Below are 13970 nucleotides of genomic sequence, written 5' to 3' on the forward strand. Positions count from 1 at the left end.
ATGTGCAAACTGTTTTCCTTTACAGTATTTCATGGAAAAAGCACAGAGAATTATTATCACCAATATACATTGTTAATGTACAACACACACACACCCTTTGAAAGGCTGACATCTTTGCTAAATACAATATTTTATTTTCAAATTATTCTTGTACAATTTGCTCAAAGTGGTAGGCAGTTCTTTCCAGGTACATTTGTTCTCTCAAATCCCAAACAGTGTGGGTTAGAGTGCTGAGAGGAGTTCAATTGCAGAGGGAGAGGAAAAAACTAATCTGGGCATCCACATTCAGTTTGTGTGTCAAGATCTGTGTTATAGATACACAGACACACACGGACACACACACATACGGACACACACATTGTGTTTAACTCCTCACATTCCTATGTTAATGTAGCTAACTGTGACAGTGCTTCCTGTGTCTTAGTATGCCTTAGCTCACCCAATGCACTCTCAGCCCTATGTGGTATTATTATCCCCATTTTATAGATTAGGAAACCATGGCTCAGAGATGTTAATGAGCTGATCAAACTCATTAACTTGTAGGCCCAGGATTCCAACCCAATGTTTCTGATTCCAAAACGCACATATTCCTCTCTCTACATCTTGCAAAAATACGATATGGGATAAAAACAAAATGCCAGACTATCTGTGCCCCCTACATAATCCAACTATACAATATGAATTACTCAAGGGCTCTCTTTTTTAAAAAAAATCCCTATTATTGCCTAAAATGAGTGAACATACTCAATGAAATTTTTTTTTAACTGGAAAATATATATTTCCAACCTCCCTAAAGAAATCTGACTCCCCAAAGGGTATTGACTTTAGAAGGAGTGAGTTCCATTCCATGGATAATTTTAACCCTTCCTTCTAATAGTCAGCCACCATTAGGGATCCAAGATAACCTATTATTCCATCTCTTTGAGTTAATCCTTAGAGAACCTGAATAATCTAATTTGACTTTCACCAGAATTCCAATTAATTGCTATATCTCTGCTCGAAGGTACAGTAATAGAAGATCAACACATACACTCTAAGGTTAGCTAGAGTCAAGAAATCATGACAATATCAGGGGAACGTGGTTTTTATTTTAAACATTTACTCTAAAAATAGAAACACATTTTAAACTTGAACCTACCAGAGATATCCCATTTAGTGCATGTGATGTCTGAAGTCAGGAGAAAATCTGAAAAGGTCAGTTAAATACATCTAGTTGTCTGACAGTATGTAGATTCCAATAATCAATTACTTGGTCTATAGTGGTGTCTAAAATCTAAAGCTGAGGCAATGTTTTTTGTTTGATAGATACCTAATTGATAAACTCTGTATAGTTAGAAACTTCACATACCATTATTATGGTTTGACAGAGAAAATTCTGTTCGGAAACAAAACATTTGGTTATGCTTATTACATGCAGAACTGGCAGGTTTTACTTCTGTCTTCTGCTGGATAAAGCATAGATTCTTACTGGTAGGATGGAGTCTTTGGAGGTCACCAGAAGTCTTTTTCCATCTTCCAAATGTCCAGGATTGCATTTAAGTACATTGTATTACTGCATTTCACCTAAGGGAGTAGACTTCCTTTTCTGGGTGTACACTATTTTAAAATGTCCCATTCATATGCAGAAAAACAAAACAAAACAACATAATACCTGGATGAAAATGCCAGCTATCACCTATCTGCATACACAGTGTAGATTTTCATGAACAAACCATCAAAAATCTCTGTGGTTACCAAGGAGGAAAAATAGTACCCACATTTATAAAGAAAATAGACATACTATTAAGCAGCATTTTGCAATCAGGTGACATTCCTGCAGATGTTTCTAATTATTATTTTACAAGTATAGAAATGAGATTGATCTCAGTAGTAACATTTATGACAAAACCTTCAACTCTTTTGCTCTATATTTACTTTTTTTTTTTTTTTTTAAAGATTTTATTTATTTATTTGACAGTGAGAGACAGCCAGAGAGAGAACACAAGCAGGGTAAGTGGGAGAAAGAGAAGCAGGCTTCCCGCTGAGCAGGGAGCCCGATGCGGGCTTGATGATCATGACCTGAGCCGAAGGCAGACGCTTAACGACTGAGCCACCCAGGCGCCCCTCCGTATTTACTTTTTGAAAATTAAAAAAAAGAAGAAAAAGGAAAACTCTTTAAGAACTCTACCTACCCCCGAGACCTGTCCTTATGCAACACCTCCTGATTCTTTTCAAGCATGAGTAAAACACTTGCTAGATTTGGGTTTCACAAACCAGGCTTATGCTCAGTGTGTGGTTTACCTGGAAATCTTGGCTTCAGACCAACCTGAAACCGGTGGCTTACAGAGGTGAGAAAAAAATGAAGATCTGCAATTATGGTGGCCCAGTTTATTTTTTTTATTTTTATTTTTATTTTTTTAAGATTTTATTTATTTGCGAGAGAGAGAATGAGAGACAGAGAGCATGAGAGGGAAGAGGGTCAGAGGGAGAAGCAGACTCCCCGCTGAGCAGGGAGCCCGATGTGGGACTCGATCCCTGGACTCCAGGATCATGACCTGAGCCGAAGGCAGTCGCTTAACCAACTGAGCCACCCAGGCGCCCCCATGGTGGCCCAGTTTAAAGACAATCTGGGAAAACAGGCATCAAATTCTTTTCCCAAACGGTGTTTTAAAATTCCTTTCAGCAGAACAAACCTCCCAAACAGGAGAAAGAACAACTCATGACCCTTGATTTAATGGGATCAGTCTACAGTCTATCATCTTTCAGAAATGGGGGGGGGGGGGCAGGTTTACAGTGAATGGAATTCATCTGCCGGAGCTCCATCTATGAAGCTTGGCTCGCTTCCATCTTTTGCTTTGTTTTGTTTTTGTTTTTAACCGAAACCACACAGAACTCAGGAATATTTCAAAATTCAAATATAGAGAGAAGGAAAGGAAGCAAAAGGCTCCGAGACGTAGGCTGCGGTTAGAACTAACAAGGTTCCTTTAGTTCATCCCTCAAGCCTCCTCTCCCACATTCCCAAAGTGTTCCTTATCCCCTGGGTCCCTGGTGGAGATGATGCTGTGATGCGGCCCGAAGACAGCAACAGGAGTCACGCCCGCCTCGCCGCTCTCTCTTCGACTTGCTTTCTCTAGGTGGGTTGGAGAAAGCAGGCGAAAGCTACAGCCAGGGCGAGGAAGGAATGATCCCTTCCAAGGCAACGGAAAACGTGCTCAGGAGTTCATTCACCGAAAGCGCATAGCAGCGCTGGGAGCCTGCCACCCGGGAGATAGTGCTGCACTCGACGGGTTTGGATTTGTTTTTTACATTTTCATCTCTCTCCTCCAAGCTGTCCCCGCAGAAGGCTACTTCCGTCCACACTTCCCCTTCCCCGCGGGGTCCTGACCCTCTGCGCGCGGAGGGGCTAGGGCTCTCGATCCCTCCGTTTTGAGTCCCTGCTCGCTCCTGTGCGCCAGCGTACCCACCTGGCCTGGCCCTCGCCCCTAGAAAGCGGGGCCGACCGCCGCCGGCAGCCCACCCTCCACATCCGAGGGGTACACTGGGGGCAACCTGCTTCCAGAGCCCTGCTGGAAGGCTGAAACTTGATCTGCGAGATGCGGGCTTCTAAGCCCAGCCATCGGACAAGGACCCCGGCAACCCGCTGGAAAGGCGACGACCCCGGGCAAGCGGGAAAGCGAGCTTCTGCAAGCCCCTTCACTTCCGCGCCCCGTGTCGGCAAGGTGGGACGGGGCGCGGCTTCCATTCCCTCCCCCCGACCCCCCCACCCCAGGCCCGGAGATGCCTTCCCCGGGTCCTCCCGGCCGTCTGCCAGCCCTAGCCCCCTACCTCGAAAAGCTGAGGGATTTCCCTCCGGGCCAGATACTCCTTGGCATCGTTGGTGTTCATGGCTGTGCCGCGCGTGCCTTGGGGCACGGGCGGGGAGGTTCCCGAGCTGCGGCGAGCTGGGCTGGGGCTGGCGGGGTCCGCGCGGAGCACGGGTGCAGCCCTCGATCTCACGCGCAAACACTCCCACGCTCAGCTCTGCCCGCCCAGGCCAGTGCCCCCTCTCCAGCCCCCGGGGCCTGTGGTCTCCGCGCTCCCGCCGCCCCCGCCTCGCTGCTGGTCCGCGCGCCGGAGCTGCGGGCTTGGAGCAGCGGCTTCCCGGGCTCCCAGGCAGCGCGGCCGCCAGAGAAGGGCGGAGGGAGCGGAGGAGGGAGGACAGCGCGGCGGACGCCAAGCAGCAGTCCGCTCGCCTCTCCCGCTCAGCGCGCCGCGCTCTGCGCCTCCCGGAGCCGGGTCTGCGGCGGCGGCCAGTCACGCTGCGCGGGCGGGCACAGAGTGCGGGGGTGGGGGCGGGCGCGCGCGGGGGGCTCGCAGTCACACCCCTTCGAGTCACACCACCGCCGGGGCGCGGCGCTGACCTGCGCACGCCGCCCGGGGACGCGGCAACCTGGGACCAGGTGGCCAAAGGAAGAATCGGGGGCTCAAAAAAACCTGCCCCCTTCCCACCGCCCCCCAGCCCCCAACCACGGAGTTACTCCTGCATCCCCATGGAGCTCCTGGGAAGAAACCTAATTGTTACAGAATTTGTCATTTATTCCTAAGGTTACCGATCTTTCATCACAGGGAGCTGGAGGTAAGGAGAAAAGGAGGATTCATAGTGTGGAATCCGTCCTTATAAGACAATTTTTAGATCTTGGGTATTTCTATCCTTCAGGAAAGTTTTGCTGGCTGCTTTCTAATTTTTTTCCCTGTCAGGGTCACAAATCCTTACAGATTTCAGTGTAAGGCCTTAGAAGGAGGCTGAAATCTTCATTAATAGAAGGATTAGTAAGTAGTCAACTAGTTAGCTAACCCCCACAGAGAGGAATGGAAAGGTGGAGGAGAGAAGTGGGTGGTGGTGGAGAGCTGGAGACCGCTTAAATTGGAAATGTGCTTGGTAGGTGGCGTGGGCGCCATCATTAATTGGATCCGAAGGGTATGTAGTCAGTGGGCCGTGGGCCGTCAGAGCTCTCAGGGGCTGGATGGTGCGCGGAGGCAGCCATGAGAGTAAAGAATCTTCCTGTTAAACACGCCATTATCAAGGTATACCCATCCTCCGCCTAGCTCTCAAGATGACTCATTTCCCCCATTAAGATGTCTTTTCACTGTCTGTCTGAAAGATGGTCCATGTCACCCTGAGTATATGACCTCTAACTGTGTTCGAGGCCTGACACTGTGGGAGGGTGTGTGAGAGAGAAGGTGGCCTTGATGGCCACTGACATCTGCCAGGGAGAGAAGCAACACTGCAGCTGTTTCCCAAAACCCTTGTCTGAATGTCCATTTCATGTTCATCTTTGCAGATCTTTCCTTGATTCTATTTCTTGTCACACAAGCCACTTGCTACCAAAGCCTTAACTATAGCTACAGTTTTGTTTTACCCAAGGGAGGGAACTCAAGAATTAATTGAGTCTTGTAAATGAAGTTTTCTGAACACTTGTGAAACTGTGTGTCATATGGTAGCCTTAAATGAGGCAGGTGTTCCATTCCAGTTCCATAGAAATTGATTTCTGCCCTCAGAATATGCCATATAACTTACAGTTCCAGCTTCTGACATTCTTTACCTTATTTGAGAGCAGGTTATGGCCATAGTTAAGCATTGTTCCTTCTCTCTGCAAGAATACTTGCAAAGTACCAGGATCCATGGCATGAAGCCTACTTTGTGAGCAAGCACAGCTGAGGTGAAGCATCTAGGATTTAAGAGGCCACTTTCTGCAGGACCTTTCACGGTCACCCTTTATAGACAAGATTCTGACAGAGCACAGCTCACACCTTCTCTCCTGGAGAGGAATGTAACCTGAATGGATGTATAATTCTAAATGCACTTTAGTATAGCCAGGCAAGGATGGCCACTTACTTATACAAAGAAGAGTGGATAAGAAAGACTGCATTGCACAAAATGGTCTAGAGAGTCTGAAAAAAACCTAGTTCGGGCATAACTCAGAGATATTGCAGGTTTGGTTCTAGACCAACACAATAAAGTGGGTATTGCAATAAAGTAAGTCAAATAAATTTTTTGGTTTCCTAGTGCATATAAAAGTTTATGTTTATGCATATTGAAGTGTGCAGCAGCATTGTCTAAAAAATAAACTCCATACCTTAATTAAGAAATATTTTATTGCTAAAAATACTAACCATCATCTGAACTTTCAGTGAGTTGTAATCACTGATCACAGATCAGCATAACAAATATAATAACAAAGTTTGAAATATTGCAAGAATTACCAAAAAATGACACAGAGACATGAAGTGAGCAAATGCTGTTGGAAAATGGCACCAATAGACTTGCAAGACACAGGGTTGCCACAAATATTCAATTTGTAAAAAAGCACAAATATATGCAAAGCACAAGAAAGCAAGGTATGCCTATAAAGCAATAAAATGAGGTATGCCTGTAACTGGAGGTATGGCAAGTTTTCAGGTAGCCTTATGCATAACAATCAGTGCTTTTTGGCGTATTCCAGCTATATGAAAGGCAAGATATTCATAATTACTTTTGCAAAGGAAGGTGTGGCTAGGTAGAGAAAGGCTGAATGAGGGGAGGATAGTGCTTAAAAACTAGGCTGGCGGTTTGGAAGAGGGGAAAGAGGACTAGGAACAACAAATACATGCTTGCCATGGGAAAGCTTTCATATCATTGCCTGATGTGAAATTCTAAGGATGGTATATAAAAGGTTCTTGGCTCTTTGCTCCTTGTTGACTTGCGGATTCAGTCCTGCAAGCTCTAACCAATCAAGATGATTAGTGCATGTCTGGTGTCACCAGATAGAATGTCTTCTGCTCCCACCGTGGGAGAGTGTGCTAGATTTTGAGATACAGCAGGGAATAAGACATACATGATTGCTGCTGTCAAGGAACTTCCATTCAACTGGAGAGTGTCTGTGAGAAGTACAGATGGAAAATAAGCAACTGGGCCATTTGTATATCTTGGGCCATTTGTAAATATTTCGCTTACCCAGAAAAAAAAAACAAAACCCTAAATGTGTAACACTTACCATATGCCTGTATGTTGTCCTAGTAAATGTGCTTCTTGTTTACATGTATTCTTTTTAGGTCTTTCTGAGGCTTTTACTTTTTTGTAAATGTAGAATATACACACTGGTCTGTGAAATCTGGGGTAAATGCAGGCTGAAGTAATGGTGTAACACAATTCTTTCGCCAAAGCAGAATTTCCCTATGCTCTATTTCTTTTCCCCACACTGGTTGAGTAGCTGAGCCAGACATTTGGATTCTGGATCTCAAAGATGGCTAGGAACTCCTAAATTAGAGGGGCTTAGAGGTAAGAGATTAAAAACTCTTCCATAATGTCTGAAAGCATTAGGAAAATTTCCAAGCATATAATATATATAGAGAGAGAATAGCTAAGATTTGGAAAAATCCTATTTACTTATCTATTCATCAAGTAATGCATTCATTCATTAAACAATTACAAAATAACCTTTTATGTTCCAGACTTGTGACTGGAGCTGGGAATACAAAGAGCAAGACTCAAGGGGTTCACTGTCTGGTAGAGAGAGATAGACTTGTGATAATTAAGTATAGATAAATGTAATAATTTGTTTTAGCAACATGATAGAAGTAGATATGTGGAGGGAGATTGTTATTATGGGGACACAAAGGCACATGACTCATAGAAATATATATATGGTAAAAAGCACTCAGAAAGTTTTAAAAATAGACTTTCTTCCAATATTTCTTCACCACCCTTAAAAAATGTTTTTAATCTGTTTTCTCTTCCATTTTTTCCAGATACATAGATTTTCAGAAACATTGTCATAACTGTAATTACATACATTTCTATGCTTTACATAGTGATCTTTTAAAATGGCTTTATAAGAGTTCATTGAGGAGTTTTGAAACAGCAACTTATGTTAATTATGTTAATAATTTCTGTAGTTAAAAGAATGAATTACAAATCATACTACATTAAGAGTAAGAACGTCTATTTCTCAAAGACATCATTAAGAAAACAAAAGGCACTTTATTGAATAAGAAGATATATTTATAATACAATCATCCAATAAAGGACTCAAATATATAAAGAACTTTTACAAATCAATAAGAAAAAGACAATCCAGTAGAAAAATGGACAAAAGACTTGAGCAGACACTTCAAAAAGAGGCTCTCCAAATCCAACTTCAAATGACCAATAATATATGAAAAGTAATACTTTCATTAGTCATCAAAAATATGCAAATTAAACAATGTCATATCACTGTATACCCACAAGAATGGTTAAATTGAAAAAAGACAACAAATACCAATGGTAATGAGGCTGTGGGGTAATAAGAACTCACACTCCTGGGGAGATACAAACTTGTACAGCCACTTTGGAAAATTGTTTGAAATAACTACTAGAGCTGAATATATGTATTTTTACATTCACCAAAAGTTATGTATTAGAATCTTCATAGAAGCATTATTCTTAATAACCCCAAACTGGAAACTACTCCGGTGTTCACCAGCAGTAGAATACAAATTATGTTATATTCACAAAATGGAATACAATGAGCAATGAGAATCAACAGTCTACAGCAACATGTAACAATACAGATGGGTCTCACAAACATAATATTGAGTAAGCACCAGACACAAAAGATACAAACTATTTGGTTTCATTTATATAAAGTAGAAAAACAGACAAAACTAATCTAGGCATTAGAAATCAGGATAGTGGTTCCCCATGTGGTAGTGAAGTGATAGGGAGAGAGCTCAAGGACGGCTTGTGGGATACTGCTCATGTTCAGCTCCTTGATTTGGGTGCAGGTTACATGGATGTGCTCATCTTGTCCTGTACAAATAAGACATGCACTTGTGCGGATGTATATTATCCTTAAATAAAGAGATATATTAAAAAGTACAAGAAGGTGAAGTATGGGATTCAAATCCCAGATCATCTCATTCTTAAGTTCCATGCCTTGCTGAATGTTCTGTGCTATTTTGTCATGTGATAAGCAGATCAAAAGTAAATTTGCAATCCATGGCCCTTTGCTTGTGCTTTTAAGATTGCATTCGAGTCCAGTTGCTGTTATAAACTCTATGTTGTTTGTAAGTGATAATTTGTAGCCTAGTCTCTCTCACTGTGAAGTTCTGGGCTCTTCATAAGAAGGGACCATGTCCTAGAAATCTTTATTTTCACAGTGCGTTGGACAATGCCTGGCCTGAAATAGATACACATGAATGAAGGAATGAACCATCTATATCCATATCTATAGAATGCATAAGACTCAGCCGAGGAAATTTCAGTAGATACCCTAGCAGGAAAAAGTAAACTTTCTAATATATATATATTTTAAAACAAACATGTTGAAGACTTTTAAAGTTACATCATGATGACTTGAAAGAGTCAATGCCATTTATACAGGTTCTTCATTTATCATTTGGGAGTATCTTTAGGTGCAGAGAAAATCTAGCTTAAGCAATGTCTTTGTAATATCTAGAAATATAATGGTTTATAAATATACACTTACGCTGCACACATTACAATGAAAATATTCTTTATGATAATTCATTCAGTCAATTATTTCTTGCTACATGGCAGGCATTGCTGACACTGCTGTGCTTCCGGGCACTTACATGAATAAAACAAATGCATGAAACATACATCTAGGAGGGGGAAACAATAAGCAACATCGGTCATAGATAAAATAGAGGGTGATAAATGCCATGGGAAAAGAAAAAGTAGAGGAGATAAGGAGAGCCAGAGGCTGGTTACAATTTTAAATAGTGACAAAGGTGTCATGGAGAAAGTGACGTTCCAGCAAAGATTTGAGAAAGTGAGGGAATTAACCCTGCCAATTTCTGGGGGAGCAGCCCGTTCAAATGTCCTAGGGAGGGAGGATGCCGGACATGTTTGGCAACAGCAAGAAGGTTGGTGTGGCTGGAGCAGGGTGATGGAGGAGAAGGGCAGAGAGGAGTAAGGCCAAATCACATGGGACCTTGTAAACTGTGTTAAGCTCTTGGAGTTTTACTCTGAATGAAACCGGAAATTTGTGAAAGGTTTTGGAAAAGTGAAATCACACTAATGTGATCTGACTTACATTTTATTTTTTTTTAAGATTTTATTTGTTTATTTTAGAGAGAGATATGTGCAAGCGTGAGTTGGGGGGAGGGATGGACAGAGGGAGAGGGAGAGAGAATCCTCAAGCAGATTCTCCGATGAGCGAGGAGCGTGATGTGGGGCTTGATCTCAGGACGTTGAGATCATGACCTGAGCCAAAATCAAGAGTTAGACACTTAACTGACTGAGTCACCCCAGCGCCCCCTGACTTACATTTTAAAAGGAACGTCTGTCGGCTGTTTAAAGAAGCAGTTAAGAGAGCAAATGTAGGAACAGGGCATACAGTGGGAGGCTATGTGATTCAGATGAGAACTGAAGTCAGTAAAGGCAATGAGGACTGGTTGGATTCTAGATCTATTTTGAAGATAGAACAAGCAGGATTTCTTGACAGATTGGCTGTGGTGCGTGAGAGGAAGAAAATATCAAGGATGACTGCGTGATTTCTGGCCTGAGGATAGTGGGAGACTATTAACTAATTGGCCACAAGTAGTTTACTAATGTACAAAAGCAGATACATGGAAGGGAAGTCAGACTTGCTCTGAAGGGAGTGTGCATTTATCCTGTATGTATCCCTGCTACTTACTGACCACGTGTCTGTTTTCATCCCCTATCTTTGGCCTATGGCAGCCATCTTAGCTCCAAAGTTAACCTATACCTTAGGTTACCCTACATGTTGCACAAAGTTAACCTCTTGTGCAAGTAGAAGAGAGGAATTTCCACTCGTTTCAGGGACGTACTTGGAACTTAGTGTTTTAGAATTTCAATGTTCATTCATCTGCATAAATATTTTACCTACCAATGGGAAATCTGTAATTCCATTAGATCTTGTCTTTATCAGTCAACCTAACTTGGCTACGATAAATATAAATAAGTTCCTTGAACTCCAAGGAACCTCTAATTTTTTTTTTTTTTTTTAGTACAGTTGACACACAATGTTACATTCATTTCAGGTATAGAACTTAGTGAGTTGACAAGTTTACACATTATGTTATTTTCACCACAAGTGCAAATTGGGCATTTTGACTATATTCCTTATGCTATGCCTTTTATTCCCATGATTTATTTATTTCATAACTGAAAGTTTGTATCTCCTACTCCCTTTCACCCATTTTGCCCATCCCTCTTCCCTCTGGCAACCATCAGTTTGTTCTCTATATTTATAATTCTGATTCTGCTTTTTTGTTTGTTTATTCATTTTTTGGGTTTTTTTTTTTTTTAGATTCTACTTATGAATGAAATCATATGATATCTGTCCTTCTCAGTCTGACTTATTTTTCTAAATTTAATTTCTAAATTTAATTTCTAAATTTTCTAAATTTAATTTCTAAATTTAAAAGCTATAGCTAAAATATATAAAGAAGCATTTCCATTTTGATTTAAATAAGTATTCTGACATGTGCTTTGAAGTAAAAACTTTTTTAAGTTTCACATAAGCCCCGGAGAAAAAGAAACAGATGACATCAATTAATTTTTTTTTGTTTTCACAGAATGCAAATAACACATTTGAGTTTTTATTATTCTTTTTTATCATTATTGACAAATGACAATTCTGTGAGCCTAAAGGCTTAAAATTTCTTAATCACACATATGTGTCAGAACCAGTACGCCCTTATGAGTGTCTATATTGCTTATTTTTGTGTTTCTACTATAAGTCTCATGAGCAAACTATTAGTAATACATACATTAATCAGTTTAGGATGAGTAAGATATAATCTTTCCATCCAAGGAATGAAATGTGTTGTTTCTACACAGTCACAAGGCATTCATGTTGGTGAGCTAGAAATTTTTAAAACTTACCAGAATTTACCATCTGCTGGTGTTTTTTTTTTAATCTATTCTGCTTACCCATTTTTCCTCTATTAATTGTTCTTCTGCAATAGAATTAATGAACATTCACAATGTTTTTCTAATTAGGTGAAATCATAAAACTAAAGATTACATGGGCAGTGATGAATTTAAAGAGGTTCCTTCCCCAAATAAATCACCATTTTAGATTGTGCGAAGGAAAACTAACACTACAGCATTTCTCCAATCATGTCGCTCTCTTCCACAAAACTTTTAGTGTCTACCATTGTCTACACTGTCCAGTAGGGTACACTAGTCACATGTGGCTATTTAAATTTGATACATTAATTATTTAATAATAACCTTAATACAATAAAATTAAAACTGCGGTTTCTCAGTTGAACTAGCCACATTTTAAGTACTAAATAGCTATGTGTGCCGATATAGAAAGAATATTGCTATCATTACAGAAAATTCTATGGGAAAGTGCTAGTATAGAGAATAAATTGCTGGTTTTTTAGCATAAATTTCCATGCCCTCGCTAATTTCATTGCAGTTTACCTTACTAGTTATATCTTCCACTTTACTGATCATATGCAATAACCCATGCATCTTATACTTTTTTATTTCTAAGCCCTTACTTATTTGATTCCTTCAGCTTACAATTAGCTTTCTCTGTTTTTCACTTAGTGAAAAATTCCCTTATCTACACGGATTCGCTTAATGCACCTTCTTCACAAAAGCCATCTGTATTCAGCCCTAATGGATTTAAGTAATTTCTTCCTTTGTGCTTTCTAAAATGTTCTTGTATTTCTAACGAACTTTGTACCTTATTTATGTACATTTGTTTCTATCATCTGTTCCAGACTCCAAAATGTATCTTCATAGTACCCCTGGGCAGCTTACCACTTTGCCATGTATATTAATGAATATTCTAAAATGATGATTTGAGTAATTCATAATAAATTTAAAAGTTACTTCTGTTTTGTGAGCATTTGCAGGCCCATTGTTTGATGTGCTTTGAATTTGTAAATTTATTTGCTCTATTATTTTTTAGGATTGTCATTTCCAAAACCCACTGACACTGACTAGCCTAAATGGGGGGAAGGGGACAGGGGACTAATTAAATCAAGTTATAGATCCAAGTTTCTCTTTTCATGGCTGTAATTTGGTGCTTGAGCATTTCAATTGCCTTCGCTATTATCTCCCATGCCTGTAGCTAGAAAACAGGATGCAATTTAAATCAATCAAACAAGAGAGTGTCTTCTAATCCCTGATAATTGGTGCTAGGTGCTAGGTGTCTTTTTATTCAGCTGTCTCTGGTCGTTGGTTTTGCAGAATCACAATCAACAGGACAGAAGGAAGTTGTTATGACCTTTTTCATGCCTTTCTAAAAACCTGTTGGTGATTGCTACACTTCCATTATTTAAAGCAAAACAAAGTGTCACATCAGTTAATCTATTTTCAAATTATAAGCTCCAAATGGATTCCCAGAGGTCATCACTTCTCTCATCTCCAGAAAATACAGCAGAACACCACAGCATATTCCTTTTAAGGAAATTTTGAATTGTGTTTCTCTTGTCTTCCACAACATTCTCATTTGTAAGTTTCAGAAATTGGCAGGTGTTACCAAAATTTTGGAAGCTCCAATGTTGGAACTGCCTTTGTGAAAGGAGAAGAGGAAGTTTTTGTATATCTCTGTTATCCTGACTATCCACTTTCAAAAGAAGATGTTTCATAACATGGCATTGGTGGATTCATAGGGACAGTCATCCTGATATCTTTGGACTTGGTAGCTACCATTCAATAAGAGTGGAAAGAGAAAGTCTTCTTATGCTCATCCTAAAGTCAGTGTATTCATTAAATGCTTTTAAATTTATTATAAATACCTTTCAACTCATCTATCTTATGGCTATACCAATAACTCCTCAGCAGATGACTTTCTACATCTAGATATCTCCAGCCTTGGGCTTTCTCCTACGCTCCACTTCTGCCATTAAAACGGGTTGCTAGATACTCATTCTTTCATTCAGCTAACATTTATTGATCACATACTATATGCCAAGCACTGTGCTAGGTTTTTAGGAAACAAAGACACGGCCAGTGTGGCAAAATGCTCGTGGTCTCC

General features: G+C 40.6%; 1 protein-coding gene across 3 annotated transcripts in view; it reads right to left on the reverse strand.

Moving 5' to 3' along the window:
* AK5 (adenylate kinase 5) overlaps positions 1-4257 on the reverse strand; it is a 238674-nt gene extending 234417 nt beyond the window's left edge. For 2 of the 3 annotated variants that reach the window (XM_078072887.1, XM_078072886.1), the window contains exon 1: positions 3805-4257. In XM_078072887.1, coding sequence (XP_077929013.1) covers positions 3805-3864 — 60 coding nt within the window. In that variant the 5' untranslated portion in view covers positions 3865-4257. The remainder of the gene's footprint in view (positions 1-3804) is intronic. The other variant, XM_078072885.1, reaches the window with a different exon arrangement.
* Positions 4258-13970: the final 9713 nt, after the last annotated feature.

The sequence above is a fragment of the Halichoerus grypus genome, chromosome 5 (assembly GCF_964656455.1).
Source record: "Halichoerus grypus chromosome 5, mHalGry1.hap1.1, whole genome shotgun sequence".
Taxonomy (NCBI): domain Eukaryota; kingdom Metazoa; phylum Chordata; class Mammalia; order Carnivora; family Phocidae; genus Halichoerus; species Halichoerus grypus.